The sequence below is a fragment of the Mustela nivalis genome (genome assembly GCF_964662115.1).
Source record: "Mustela nivalis genome assembly, chromosome: 1".
Classification (NCBI taxonomy): domain Eukaryota; kingdom Metazoa; phylum Chordata; class Mammalia; order Carnivora; family Mustelidae; genus Mustela; species Mustela nivalis.
The window spans coordinates 148,941,073-148,956,931 of record NC_139020.1 but is presented as its reverse complement, the minus strand read 5'-3'; the positions used below and the strand labels follow the sequence as shown (position 1 = coordinate 148,956,931).

At 40.4% G+C, this 15,859-nt stretch overlaps 1 protein-coding gene across 2 annotated transcripts in view; it reads left to right on the top strand.

The window, feature by feature from the left end:
• Positions 1-7,789: 7,789 nt before the first annotated feature.
• ABHD5 (abhydrolase domain containing 5, lysophosphatidic acid acyltransferase) overlaps positions 7,790-15,859 on the top strand; it is a 32,830-nt gene continuing 24,760 nt past the window's right edge. Inside the window, exon 1 of one of the 2 annotated variants that reach the window (XM_082725328.1) lies at positions 7,790-8,006. In XM_082725328.1, the coding sequence (XP_082581454.1) occupies positions 7,960-8,006 (47 nt within the window). In that variant the 5' untranslated portion in view covers positions 7,790-7,959. The remainder of the gene's footprint in view (positions 8,007-15,859) is intronic. The other variant, XM_082725329.1, reaches the window with a different exon arrangement.

The window sequence follows — 15,859 nt, the reverse complement described above, 5'->3', positions numbered from 1 at the left end:
TGTCTTATTTTTTTCTCCCCTTCCTTTCCCTATGTTTATCTGTTTTGTTTCTTAAATTCCACATGAGAGAAATCATCGTGCCATCTCCTTTGTAACTTTCCTACATTAAGGTAGAGTAGGCAATTGTGTGCTGGTTAACCAGAGCTTTAAAAACAAAACAACAACAACAACAACAACAAAAACCCATATTTCAACTACTAATTTCTGTGGTACAAATATTTCCCAATTTCAAAGTTCCAAGGTTTCATATCCAGCTCAAAAATTCCTGAATATTTAACCATTGACTCTCGTGATAAAAGCTGGCTCTAAGGTAGGAAAGCAATAAGATTACTGCTAGTTTTACAGTGACTTAGGAGAGCATTTCCACTAACTGCTCATTCACTCATACCACCACAAAATTCTTCCAGCTGCGGGCATGGACAATCAACATATTTCAATGTGGAATCAATGATGGGTAAGAATCGTTCCCTCAGTGCCTCCCTGCAGAGCTCAAGCTAAATAAGCCAATTTGCTGAATTACTTAGAACCAAGTATTTATTGCATCCCAAACAGATATTTCCCACTTGTCAGAAAATGTAATAGAGCCCAGATACCAGTTGCTGTTTGTTTTCTGCTGTGAGTGCTGACTAAATGGAATGGATATTCAATAAGCTGTATTAAACCAAAGGATGCATTTTCAAAGTGGTGAGGGAGCGATTCAAGAGCCAACATTAATGTCAGAGGGAATTATGGGTATGAACACTTTCTGTTACTGTGTAAACCTGCCCCTGCTACAAAATGTTCAGGGGCATAAATAATGACTACATTGTAGGTTCAAACACAGAAAGGCAACTGACCTTTTCAATGTCAACATTTTGGAGGATATTTTCCTGATTTCTGAGGATACCTATTATTTCAGCATGTGCTGATAAGAAACAACCAGAAGGAAAATAAAGGTTAAAAGATCTGAAATATGGTAAGAAAAAAATTTTCCATCAGTGTTTTAAGAAACACTGATGCTGGGGCACCTGGGTGGCTCAGTGGGTTAAGCCTCTGCCTTCAGCTCAGGTTATGATCTCAGGGTCCTGGGATTGAGGCCCGCCTCAGGCTCTGTGCTCAGCAGGGAGCCTGCTTCTCCAGTTCTCAGTCTGCCTGCCTTTCTGCCTACTTGTGATCTCTCTCTCTCTATCAAATAAATAAATAAATAAATAAATAAATAAATAAGAGACACTGATGCTACTGAAAATAAAAATTGAGGGTTCTTCTATTATAAACAAATGATATGGAAGGTAAAGGAAAAGAACACTGTTAAAATTCTCTTCCCAAATCAGCATGACTTCAAATTTCCTGGGGCAGGGGACATGACTGGAAACTGAATGGTAGCCCCTCTCCCCTCTCTTCTCTGCCTCCCACCTTCAAGTGTTGATGGGAGATTTGGCCCTGCTGTACTTCTGGATATTTACCATCTACTTTCCCAGTGTTGGCATCACTATGAGCCATGGTAAAAGAGGGGACAGCATCTTGCAGTTCTCACTCTATTTCACTTGTGATCTTTCTTTCTTCTTTATGCATGCCTGTGCAAATCTTACCACTCACATTTGTCCTCTGCCTACCTTCAGCATCCATTCCTCATTTGCAATGGTGCGTGTTGAGAGTAGACTTTCTGACGCAAGTTTTCCTGTCATGACTGGTCCTATAATCATAGTATAAAAACCACCAAGTTATAACCTTTTCACTTGTCAACACCTAAACCAAAGGCCATGCTTATTAAATACAAATGAAAACAAGTATCACAGTTTGGCCTCTGTAGGAAGCAATCTCTGAGAGCTTAATGTTCAGGGAATGCCCTTGTGATCAACACTGACGGGAAGGAGAGTGAAGGTGAGACTGAGAAGAAGCTGAGCTGTGATAAAGGCTCATCTGAATTCTCCCATTTTGGGTGGAAATGTTTGGTCCTTTGTATTCCAACCTTCAGCCATTATTAGGTGTGAGTTTTCCTCCAAAGGGCATGACTGGTGAGATGGATCTTTGTAGGTGAGGTGTTCCCTGAAGGGGCCAAAGGCTGTTCCATTGAAAATCTCACAGCAGTTAAGGGAATAAGCCCTTCCCTAAAGGAAGATTTGAGCACAACTTCATGTCTGCCCCCCCCCCAAATCTCCTTACCCCATAAATATCTACCATAGTTCACACATCATCCTTCCTTTGTAAGAGCACAAAAGGCTACTGAACAATGTATCAAAACTATTTGTAATTTCAACAAATGGTGCTGGAGAAATTAGATAGCCATAGGCCATAAACAAACAACACCCTGACTGAAATCTCTTACTTTATGCAAACATTAACTCAAAATGAATCATGGACTTAATGTAACATGAAAACCATACAACTTTTAGAAAAGGACAAAGGAGAAAATCTTTGGGACCTCAGGTTAGGCAAAGAGTTCTTAGACAACATCAAAGCATAAGCCCATTGAAAAATCAATACATTGGATTTCATTAGATCAAAAACTTTGTTCTGAAGGGGGCGCCTGGGTGGCTCAGTGGGTTAATCCTCTGCCTTCGGCTCAGGTCATGATCTCGGGGTCCTGGGATCGAGCCCCACATTGTGCTCTCTGCACGGCAGGGAGTCTGCTTCCTCCTCTCTCTCTGCCTGCCTCTCTGCCTGCTTGTGATCTCTCTCTCTCTGTTACATGAAGAAATAAAAAAATCTTTAAAAATAAAAAAATAAAAACTTTGTTCTGCAAAAGTCCCTGTGAAGAGGATGAGAATATAAGCTGCCTATGGGAGAAAATATTTTCAGACCATAAACTGACAAAAAACTAGTATCTAGAGAACATGAAAAGTTCTTAAAACTCAGTAGTTAGAAAATGTGCAAGAGACATGAACAGACATTTCATTGAAAAGCTCACTGAAAGCATTTCATTGCCATTGCCATTTGTAAATGGCAAATAAGCATGTGAAAAGATTTCAGCATCACTAGTCATCAGGGAAATTAAAATTTCAAAATACGGTGGCTTAAAACAATCACCATTTTGTTTTCACCATCCTCTGGGTCAGGAATTTAAGCTCATCTGGATACATGCTTTAATCCACATGGTGTCAGTTTGTGTCATTCATTCAGCTGTATTCAGTGGAGAGTGGGCTGGAAATCTCAGAAGTCTGGTGCTCTCCACATGGCCAGCAGAGCTTGGGATATCAGACTTTCAATAGGAATTATAAGAATTGGTAAATATTGAAGCTATGGATCCCTTAAGTTCCAGTCTTGGAAATTACAGAATCATTTCTGCCACATTTTAGTAGTCAAAACAAATCACAGCTCAGACTGAAGGGGAGAGAAAACAAGACTCCAATTTTCAATGTGAGAAGCAGTAAAGAATTTATGACTATCTTACTCTACCATGGGGGTGATTATTCAATTATTTGAAAAACTTCTTTGTAGGAAGTTTTTACAAATTAAGTTTTTAAAAAGGTCAAGTTTTAAAAAGTAAATATTGAGATGTTCAAGTTTCTTTTTTTTTTTTTTTAAAGATTTTATTTATTTATTTGTCAGAGAGAGAGCGAGCGAGCACATGCAGACAGAGTGGCAGGAAGAGACTGAGAGAGAAGCAGGCTCCCTGCTGAGCAAGGAGCCCGATGTGGGACTCGATCCCAGGAGGCTGGGATCACGACCTGAGCTGAAGGCAGCCGCTTTACCAACTGAGCCACGCAGGTGTCCCCCAGTTTCTTATTTTTATCTTGTCAGTTTTTGGCAAGTTATGTTCTCTAAATATCTTGCCTACTTTATCTATGTTTTCAAATTCATTGGCATAAAGCTATTTGTAATATTGCCTCATTATCATCCCAATGTTGGTAAGATCTGTGATTATATCCTCTTTTCCAAAACTGATAGTCTTCATTCATGCTTTTTTTTTTCTTCATTAATTAGCTAGGAGTTTATCAATTGTATTAATCTCAAAGTACCAACTTTTGACTCATATTCCATGGATTTGCTTTTTCTACATATCAATATGCTCTGGAGAGCTTTCCAAATTAGTGCTGTCATGGTATTTCATATTATGGGGGTACCAGAATTTATTTAATCATGGGCATTCTTACTAATTTTGTTTCTTTTCTTTCCTTCTATTAGAGTAACTGAAGGAAACATCATTTTATATATCTTTATGTGCACATGAGAAAGGATTGATTCCCAGAAATTAAGTTGCTGGGTCAGAGAGTTAATTTTACATTTTCAGATAGGTAACTTCCAAATCATTTTCCAAATGGCTATATCAACTTGCACTCCCGTGTACTGGGTAGATGTATTCCCCATCGTTCCAGGTTCTTGCCAATACCTAGTATCATGAACTCTTTTCATTTATGTCATCATGGTTTGAATTTCCATTTCCTTGATCACAGGTGAGTATAAGCATCTTGTGCCTATTTATGGCTTGAGAGTTTTCTCTTTTGAGGAGGATTTTTAAACTCTATTTTCTACTTTTTTATTATTTAATTTTTCTTTATATATTGAAATTATTAAATCTAGGTCTGTTTCAAATTTTTGCATTTTGTTCTATTGTGTCTTTTTTCACACAGAGGTTTTATATTTTGATGTGGTAGTATTACTCACTTCTTTCCTTTATGGCCTAGCATTTGAATCTTGCCAAAGGAGGCCTTTTATCTGCTTCTCAAGAGTACAATTGATATTCATTGACTAGTCAGAGCCTTGTGTCTCTGGAGAGCAATTCTACCAGGAGTTCTAGAATCCAGCCCTTAAGGGACAATACCCCTCTTTCCCCACCCTACTGTGGTAGAGCTCTTAATTCCCAGGCCTTTACTCCAAATTTTAACATCATAACATCAGCCCTCTCATCAAACCCTTCCTTCCATACAATCTTGAAAACAACTTGGAACCACAGAACACCAGAAGGAATCCAGTTTCAAATTCTCATTTTTATAGCTGAGGAGTAGATGATCGAAACCTTCTTGTCCAACATGGTAACCATTAACCACATGTGGATTTTTATTTTTTTATTTTTTTTAAGATTTTATATATTTAATTGACAGACAGAGATCACAACTAGGTAGAGAGGCAGGCAGAGAGAGAGAGAGAGGAGGAAGCAGGCTCCCTCCTAAGCAGAGAGCCTGATGCAGGGCTCGATCCCAGGACTCTGGGATCATGACCTGAGCTGAAGGCAGCGGCTTTAACCCACGGAGCCACCCAGGTGCCCCCACATGTGGATTTTTAAATTCAAGTTAATTAAAATAAATTAAGATTAAAAAATTCAGTCACACTAGACACATTTCAAATGCTCTATAGCTACATATGGCTCATGGCTAATTTACTGAACAGTGGGATTTAGATAATTTTCATCATTGCATAAAGTTCCAGCGGTTGTGCTAGAGCTTTGTTATTTAAAGGGTGGTATGCAGGGATGCCTGGGTGGCTCAGTCATGATCCTTGGATCCTGGAATTGAGCCCCATATCAGGCTCCCTGCTCTGTGGGAAGCCTGTTCTCCCTCTTCCATGCCTCCTGCTTGTGTTCCCTCTCTCACTATGTCTCTCTCTCTGTCAAAAAATAAATAAAATCTTTTTTTAAAGGGGGGGGGGTGATGTGTAAGACCACAGGCATCACTGGGAGCTGATTAGAAATAGAGAGTCTCTATTAATTAATAATTAGGTCCCATACCAGACCCACAGAATTGGAATCTGCAACTTAACAATATCCCCAAGAAGTCTGCATGCAGATTAGACTCTGAGAAGCCCTCATCATGTGATTTTTCCCCCCAAGGTCATACAGTTGGTGTCTGGGCCCTTCCCTTGATCCAAGTATCATTTTTCCTTACTATCCCTTTTCCTCCCCCTCTCCTTCCCCTTCCTTCTCCTTCTTCTTCTCCTTCTTCTTCATTTAATTATTTATTTATTTTAGAGATTGAGCAAGAAAGAGAGAGGTCCTGCACACAGAGTGGGCAGGCAGGGTGGGGAGAAGGGCGGAGTGAAAGGAAGAGAGAGAATCTCAGGCAAATCCCACACTGAGAATGGAGCCCAACATAGGGCTTGGTCTCATGCCTTGAGATCATGACATGAGCCAACATCAATAGTTGGATGTTTAACCAACTGGGCCACCCAGGTGCCCCATCCCATGTCTTTATTATCTCCCTACTATACTTACTTTCTCACTTTGTTTAGTTACAGCACTTTATAACCATTTATAGGTCAGTCAGGCCATTGAAGCCCTAGAAAACCCTCCATGTTTCAGCCTCATTCTGATTCGCAGACTTCTGATAAAGGCCCAGATCCCTACGATGACACTTTCCCTAGAAAAAATCCTTCTTGGGATTAAAGCCGACCTTGGAACCAGCAGGGCACCAATCATCAATCTGTGTGGTACACTTAGCTTTGATGATATAACAGCTGCATTTAGTTTTTTGGACTCCACAGCCCGGGCCTGCAGAGCAGACCATGTACTTGCCTTAAAAGTGTCACAACCTGACTATCCGACTGGAGAGTCAAAGTAAGTCCTGATGACCTTTCAAAATAAGCACTCTCATTCAAGGTAATTGGATGGTAGGTCACTATTTAGAAGATTTAGGAGATTTAGAAATAGCACCAGGTTGTCCTGGAACTTTGAGAGATCTGGTCTCAGACCTTTTTAGTACATTGTTTTTCAGCTACTAAAACATAGTGGACTCATAGTGGACATAGTAGATAAGAATGGATGAATAATAGTGAAGGGAAGGGAAAAATTCTTCTCTACCTTCAAGGTCTTCCAACTGGTCTTAAATTTATATGAGACAGATTAACAGAAGAAAAAAATCCAGTGGTTTACTACATGTATACAGAGGCCTAATAATGAAACTGAGACCTAAAGAAATGACCAAGGTAGGCAGTTTTTATGCTTTTCAGACAAAGTGACAATATATTTGTGAAGAATTGACAGGATACAGAAAACTTAGCTTCGAAAGCTTCAATTAGTAAGGAATTCTAAGCCGAATTTGGGCTGGGGTCGTAAATTAGTAAAAAGTAGATAGGGTTGTTTATAAAGCCTTCTTGGGTCTAAATTTCCCATCTCTGGCGATAAGGCTGTCTCTTTATGTACATCCTGGTGCACAGAGGGTACCCACCACATGGAGATTTATTTCCTGTTTTCAGGGGACAGAGGGGGGTCTGAGTGTCCTTTCTACACAGCTTCTCTTAAATAACTTTTATTTAAAATAGTCAATATGCTAAAGTAGCACTTCTGGGGGTAGCCTGCCTTTAGCCCCTGTTGTAGGGAGAGGTATAATTACAAAACCAGGCAGTATCTGATGGCTAAAAGACTTGAAAACGGGTCAAGAATGTTGACATTTATGTTAGTAAATCCCTCTCAAGAACTCTAAGTTAACCTAAACACTGACTTTACATCCCTCCAATATATATACCGCGTGAGGCTAACGGCAGTTGCTGTTCTGGCCACTATTATAACCCCAGCACATCAGTGAATATTGACTTTAGAGTCTTGAGCCACCTTTTCCCCTAGGCTACCCACCTGGAGGGACTGGCTGGCGGAAGGCCAGAGTTCTCTCCACTGCTGCAGTCCCGTTCGCCAATGCAGCGTCTATCGGATACTATCTTAACTCCTCCAGCGAAGGTCCCAGGGTACTTCCAGAACGCCTGCCTCGTGTCCAGCACTGACAGTTAATATTAGCGTTTGATGCATTAACACGGGTATTACTGAAGCCACTTGCTACCTACCAGGTGGATCTTACCGGTTCCAGGGTTGACAGCCCCACCCAGCGCCCACACGGGATCGCGCCAGACATTAGGGCGCACGCGCAGCTGGTGAATGTGGGTGGAGAGTGCTGGGCACGCGCGCGCGCGGCCGCGCGGCCCTGTCGTGCAAGTGGGAGGGCAACGCATGCGCGGGCGGCGGTGGCCTTAAGGGCGGCGGAGGCTCTCGCTGTCCCAGTCGGCCTGTCAGCCGGCTTGGAGGCGCAGTACGGCGCTCGCGCGGTGACGGCGGCCATGGCGGCGGAGGAGGAGGAAGTGGACTCGGCGGACACCTGCGAGAGGTGAGTGCGGCCACGACTTCGTGGGGTTCAGGATCGCTCCTTCCACAGGGGCCCAGGTCGGGCCGGGCGGCGTAGCCGAGGACTCGTACCCCGGCCTGCCCTCTCTGTCGTCCGGCCCGGCGTGAGACCGCGCTGCGCCCCGAGGACGCCCCGGCCTGGCTCTGTCCCTGCCGGGCGTGGGAAGGGTGTGAATCCTACCCGGCCGCGCCGCAGGACCTCCGCGCGGAGGGGCCGCGGTGATGTTGTGTAAGCGTCTCCGCGGCTCGGCGGCAAGGGTGGCCCGGCACCCACCCCCGGCTCGTCATCCGGGGACTCCTCGGACCCGCGTGCCCCAGGACAGCTGGCAGGCCGTCCTCACACCTGCCTCGAGCCAGGGGAAACGGCTCAGTCATTCGTGCATTTCGGAGCGCGGCTTCTGGCTGCAGGTGCGCCCTGTTCTCCGTCCAGCCCGGAACGAGAACGAATGCGCCGCCTGGGCAGAACCTCCCGAGCCTGGGGGAAGGGGTGGCGCTTCCCCTGGGCTGCAGGAGATGGAGAACCCAAAATCGTCCTGGAAAGTGCAGGAGATTGGGGGGTGTCGGGGAGAGGAGAAGTGTAGCGAGAGGAAAAGAGGTTTGAGGGCATGGGTATACAACTTTGGGTTTCAGAAAGCGTTTAATTTATAGAAACTTAGTAGAATGAATGTTAACACTATGTGGACAGCAGGTTCAGCATTAATAATCTTTCAGCGATCTTCCTTTGTTTCTAAGTGTTGTGGTGTTACCGGAGAAGTGGGTGTGTTTGCGCCTCAGAACACATGTATATGTAGAAAACTTTATGGAATTTGGAGGACAGATGTCCAACGTGAAACTTTTTGATACACAGACATACTAAATTCAAATTATACTCTTCCAACTGTAGCTAGAAACTTCGTGCCCTTGTCAGTAGACAGGTAACAATTAGTGGAAAAATTCAATTATGAATATTATTGCCATGTTTCTCAAGGCTGGTCATTTCCTTTGGAAATTAAACTTTTATGTTTCTGTATATATGTTTAATATTTTGATAATTCTACTTAAGATGTCTGGAGAAACTTGCATATGAAACATAACCTAAATGATAAAGGTAATACGGAGTACTATGAAGACAGTTGTATTTGGAAAGATAGGGAGAAGGGGTGAGATGATAGTTTCGAAATACTAGAAACTAGGTTCTTCCTTTGAAGTTTGTTTTCATTATGAATGGGTCCATTGTTTTGGTTTGTTGGTAAACTTCCTTGTTAAGGTAAGATGGGGAATGTCCTCATGTGGACACAAGTAGGAACTTAACTGGTAGCTTGTTCCCACCTAGTTTGTCATAACACTTTTTTATCTTTCTGAAACTGCTTTTAGGTGGTCTTTTTGGTTACCATATTTTTGTAGGGCCTGGGAGTCCAGGGCATGACTGAGAAAGGAATTTGTGGATGGGGTGATGTCCCCAGGTCATTGAGGACAGACTATAAAATATCTTTAGCAGCTGAGCAGCCATAGTCCCATGACAGAGGTGGGCATCCTTGGTACTCTTGGCAGTGTACTTAAGCAATATCCAGTGTGCATACTAGTGTAGTCTTCTGAACTGTATCAAGAAGACGAGCAAGTACTTGTCCTCCAAGGTGTTGCCTAAATGTGTTTATATTAAACCGAAGATCAACACTGTGTGCAGAGTATTTCTGTCCATTTTTCATTTGCAATGGCAACTGAAAGGGCTACCAGGAGCCCACTAGTGAGTGGCAGAGCTGAATTGGAGCTCCCCAGATGTCTAGATTTAGTTTAATATCCTCTGCCATATCACAAGTCCTTCTTGGTAGAACTGGGACTCATGAGGGATGTTTGGTTCTTGTCTCTTTTGCTTACTCTTTTAACACTGTTACTTAATCCTTGCATTGATACAGAACTTTTTTTTTTTTAATTTGGTTAATCAACTGGAATTATGCCAAGAGCCATTAGAGGTTGTGAGAAAATAGGTCTTGTATCAAGTTCTTGATCTTTAAGACACTTCAGGTTTACATGGGGAATTGACATTAACAAAGGAAACAATTATAAAACCGCTGAGGAAGGCTTTTGGGCACATATGAATCTTGTTTTTTTCTTTGTGATTTTCTCAGTGAAGACAGGCATGCCTGGAAGCCGTTTGGCTTTCAACATCTAACCCTTTTCGTTGCAAGACAGTTGAGAAAGCTAAATGTGACAAGAGTAGGGAAGACTTGTGTGAATTGCTGCAAGGTTGTCCCAAAGAAGGATTAAGTTGAATGATCTGTTGAGTTTAGAGGAAAGCTGTGACAGAATTGCTCAGCTGCAGAGCAGACAGTAAAATAGGTGGTTCCCATTGGTGTGTTGGAGTTGGCTTGTACTAGCAACCATTACTAAACTTTCAAGAATTTTGCCAACTCTAGCAGCTTGAAACTAGCCATGGTGGTAGTATTTGATATAGATACTATATTATATTTATATTGATATCATAAAATTCTACAAGTAAAGGATTTTTTTTTCTCCCCTTCTCCAGTGGGTTTACCAGCCACCTACTGGATTTACATTAGAATTTGACTATAGTCCTTTGCCTTGGAGATAAGATAGTGGATTTTGCCATTTTTTTAAAGGTTTTATTTATTTATGTGACAGAGATCACAAGTAGGCAGAGAGGTAGGCAGAGAGAGAGAGAGAGAGAGAGAGAAGGAAACAGGCTTTCTGCTGAGCAGAGAGCCCGACGTGGGGCTTGGTTCTAATCAGGACCTGAGGCGAAGGCAGAGGCTTTAACCCACTGAGCCACCCAGGTGCCCCTGGATTTTGCCATTTTTAAAAGACCGCTAAGATCAATGACTCCTCTCTTTTGCCATCTCTCCTTCCCAAATCCTTGCTTCCCAACTTCTTAAGAATCACTGCAGTTCTCAATATATTTTTTTTCTGGGTACTTATCTTCCTTGGGTTTTTTTCAGTATTTGACACTGTAAAGTTAGCTTCTCCTTATTGAAATTCTTACCAGACATTATAGCTCTTAAGACATTTTGCTTCATGCCTTAGCCTCAGATCAATAGTCACTTTTATTAGGTTCTCTTATTTTTTCATTCTTTAAATGTCACAATTCTCCAAGGTTCTACTTCTTCTTTCATCTGTGTTTTCATATTTTGTCTTCTTCACTTCTACTCTTTGAAGCATCTTTTCTGTGGAGAGAACTAAAATCTTATTCTCATGATGGAGCCCTTTTCAGAAATCCGGTGATGTTTCTAATTGTGTGCCAGATGTTTGCACTTTATTCCTCAAATGTAAAACGTGCAGACTTGGATGTCATTTTCACTTTCTTCCCCTGAACTAAACAATACAAAGAGTCCAGTTTTTGCCCTTAGCTATTTTCATTAGGGTGCTTATATTCTTCTGGTTATCTGGGTTCAGAACTGTGGCCTGATTTTTCACTGCCCACCTCCATCTTCATGGCCCTGAATACCAAATCTACCAAGTCCAGTAGATTCTAAGTACATCAGCTTTCCATTGGGCACATATGAATCTTGTTTTTACCTCGTTCTGACCCTACATATTCCCTTTTCTGGTTTATAACAGGCTTTATTTATTTATTTATTTATTTTTCAAGATTTTATTTCTCTGAGAGAGAGAGTGTGTGCTAGAGCGCAAGTAGGGGGAGCTGGAGCCAGAGAAGCAGGTTCCCCACTGAGCAGGGAGCCCAGTGTGGGGCTCCATCCCAGGACCTTGAGATTATGACCTGAGCCAAAGGTAAATGCTTAACCAACTGAGCCACCCAGGTACTCCTATAGCAGACTTTAATAACCCATTTAAAATAACATAAATAACATAGGAACCCAAAGTTCCTATGCTTTCAGCATAGCTTATTTCATCAGTTACTTTTCTCTCCCTAAAAGGCACAGTCTTGTTTGTGGCAGCTACACACAGTGGCTTTATTACAGGTGCTCAGCCTGACTTAAAGCCCTTTGTAGGCAGCTTGGCTCTTATCTGCCTTTGGAGTTTTATTTCCTCTCTGTGCCCTGGGCTCTGGCCAACTTTCATTGTTTCCCAAACATGTTCTTTGCTCATCTTATTTCCCTTGTCTTGATTCACATGGTTTTCTTTGACCCAAAACAGATTGTGATCTCCCTTCTCTGAAGGCCTATAGTATTTTCCTAAGTTTTCTTTATGGCACTTATACCATGTTTTGTAGTGTAGTTACTTGTTTTGTCAGCCCATTGGGGTCAAAGCTTTTGTCTTACTCAAATGTCTGGTAAAGCCTGAATGGGTTTCATAAATAGTAAACTTCAATAAATGTTTATTGAATTAAACAGTTCAATATGGTAAATTTATGCTGACACAAACATTAAGATAAAAAACCTAGTTATTATATATTTTGCAGCTTTATAACCTGATATTTTTCACCCTAAGATATTCAAAGAACATCAAGAGATGTTCTTTGATACACTCAATAAGAATTCAAAGTTTGAATGTGACGAGGACAACAACTAAGATCATAAGCTTAAGTTATATTGAGAGGTTAGGAATATTCTACTTCTTGATCTTGGGTGAAACAACTCATACTTCTTTGTTTTGCCTGTTCTTCAAAATGCCAGTCACAGACCCAGCAAATGGAGATTTCAGGCTTGTGAGGAAGAACTTAAACAAATGTAAAGTCCCAGGATGGTCCACTTGATAAAAACAACACTGGATAATACATTTGAGAATTACAGATGACTCTGAATGGAGTCCTTAAGGATTTGACTTATTTGTAATAGCCATTCAGAAATATTATATTGTTAGGTTTTTAGTCTAACCTCTTTGTTCTATAATTCCTCATTCCTGATTGTGAATCGTAAAGAATTATGTGGAAAGATGATTTTATTAGAAGTTATTATTCAGTTTGAGACTTGGGATTTTTAGTTTTTATCTAGTAGATAAACTTACTGTAGAAGTAACATGAAATGCCACTTGGATTTGTTAAGCAGTGTAAATCTAAAAGTACACCTGTAGTTTTCTTTTAAGTGTGTTTGGTGCTGTGTCTGACTCCAGGATGGTTTGTTTACTGTATGAGAGAAGGTAGGAGATGACTGGGGAGAAAATATCACCAGCACATAACTGTGTCTAAAATACTGATTCTCCAACTCTGGGTCTTTCATAGTTACAGGTTAGAAATATAGGGGTAAAAAGTTAAAGAATGTGAATTAATGTGTTATAGTATATTAGAGGGCTTGACTGACCTAATGGTTAGTGATAATTCAAATCATGTGAGCTATTATTTATTTAAAATGAAAGGGCATGATAGGATTTCCCATTACCCAGGAAAGGCCCTTATTTGCAAAAGTGTTGTAATGTCTTGTTTGAAATTTGTTAATCATTCATTGGTTGAGGAATTATTTCAGAAGAATATGGATATTCATACCTCTCTTCAATTTGGATTTTTACAAAAGAAACAAAACCTCATAGTTTCTCTAAATGAGAGAGACTACTATACTTAGAGTAGGATAGAGAGCAGTAATAACTTTTCTGTCTTGATAGTACCAGTATAGAGATGGAGGCCATTTAAAAAAAAATTGTAATATAATGAAATCCTCTTTACTTATAACCTAATTAGAAATGTTATTTAAGTGGCCAACAGTGTGTGGAAATTGGCCAGACTTTTGTATATTTTCTTCAGAAATCTTTGAAACCTGTTTCACAATATTTATAGATTGTGCAATTCAGGTTTGGTAATACTATAGATAGTCAGCTATGTCTAAGAGAACAAAACAGGGATTACAAGGAAACTTAAATGTTGATGGAAGTAGGGTATAAGTACAATGCTATTTTATTTTATTTATTTATTATTTTAAAGACTTATTTATTTTACAGAGAGAGAGAAGGGGAACATAACAAGCCGGAGGAGTGTGAGAAGGAGAAGCAGGCTTCCTGTTGAGCAGGGAACCCAATGTGGGGCTGGATCCTAGGACCCTGGGATCATGACCTGAGCCAAAGGCAGATGCTTAAGGACTGAGCCACCCAGGCACCTGAGTACAATGTTATTAAAAAAAAAAAAAAAAATTAGGTAAGGTGGCTCAGGTCATGATCCTGGGGTCATGGGACCAGGACCCGTGTTGGATTCCTTGTTCAGAGGGCTGCCTGCCGCTCCCCCTGCTTGTTCTCTCTCTGTATGATAAATAAATAAAATCCTTTAAAAAAAAAAAAAAAGATTAGGTAGAAAGTTAAGAGAAAAAATTCAGTGTTTTATCGCTCGAACTCAGGATGTTTAAAATCAGATTCTTAAGTTAATAAATTCTGTTAATGTTGAGCACATCTTTTTTTGTCTTTCCTTAGAATGCCACCTCTAGTGTAATCTTTCAAGGTTTTTTTTTTTTTTCTTTTAACTTGGAAGTCTGCTCACTAAAAAGATTCTTTCTTTATATTTATTACAGAGTTATAAAGCAAGATTCCTTGTACCTTTTTTATTTTTTTTAATAGATGCTTTAGGGCTTAGATCCTCAGCCTTGCAGAGAGTTAAGTGCTCAGCTGATATGTCTGCGTAGAAAACCTTTTGGTGCACTTTTTGATACGTCTTCTGTTGTCTTAAACAGATGTAGTCCCTATGGTGAATGGCTTTTTCTTTATATTGCCATTGACATTTGGGTTGCTTCCCAAGTTAGGGCTTCAGTAGTGGATGATGGTGTTTATTGATTATCTGTTTAAATAAAAGAGGGAAATTGAGTTTTGCTTTTCTGTTTATGTTCCAAAGCTGTGAGAAGGAAGCCCTGTATTTTGTTTACTGTTTTGTTTCCTTGTTTACTGTTTTATAGCTGGGCCACATGAACTTAATTTTTACTTTAGATTTTGTGACCTTAGAAGAATGGCTGGATATCTGACAAGCTTCAGTCTTGGGTTCTTAGTTTCAGTTTTCCGCACATTAAGCCTAGAACAACACTGGAGGACATAGGAGATTTTGTGGAAGGGGCAGAGGGTCTCTTTGAAGACGAGTTTAATTACCTGGAAGACCGGAGATGAGGCTGAATGGGTGTTTTGGAGGGTTGAAGCAATAGATATTGCAATGGTGGGAATTTGAGAACAAAGGGTAATCAAGTGAAGAACAAAAAAGATAGACTGCAGCTTTCCTTTCACTATTTAAAAATGTTTCCTTGAGCCTGTTATGTGTGTGGGACTCAATTAGATAGAGTATCTCTAAGAAAGAAGTAGAAGACAGTTTCTCTAAAACATTTTATCTGGTTTAGGCAAAGGTGATTAGACAGAAATATTATCAAGGCTTAGGAGAAGAGAGGAATCTCTACAATTCCATTGAGTGAAAATAAAATATTTTACTATTCTTTGTTTATGGATTTTTTCAGTTTAAATATACTTCAGAAAAACTCCACTTAAAAACAATTATCTGCTTTGATGAAAAAGTTGCTGAGAAAACCTGAAGAGGGTTAGTGGCTCTTGTGGTTGTAGAGCCCTGATTTTTAGTGTAATGCACTAGGCTTGCAAACATAAAAAAATTATTTTGCATTTTCTCTTTGCTCTAAGCCTATCACTAGGAGGCAAAAATGAGTGGACAAGATATCCTATCCTTTGAAAATTGGTTTTGTGAGGAGGGTAGGCATAATTCCTATTGCAGGCTGTTATATAACGTTTTAAACTTGAGGACCTGTACTTAGTAGGTATTCAGAAAATGTAATTTTTTTTTAAAGACTGAAATGAAGATTGCATTTGTGTTTTCTTTGCCCCAACCTGATGGCAGTTGGAGCAATAGTAGACTATAGTTCATTTGACTTTTTGTTTTGTTTTGATTTGGGTTTTTTTTTTTTTTTTGGGTACTGACCTCTGATTCTCTTTGGCAAAGAACTGTGCTATGATTTGAGGGCTATTTAAGAAAACTGA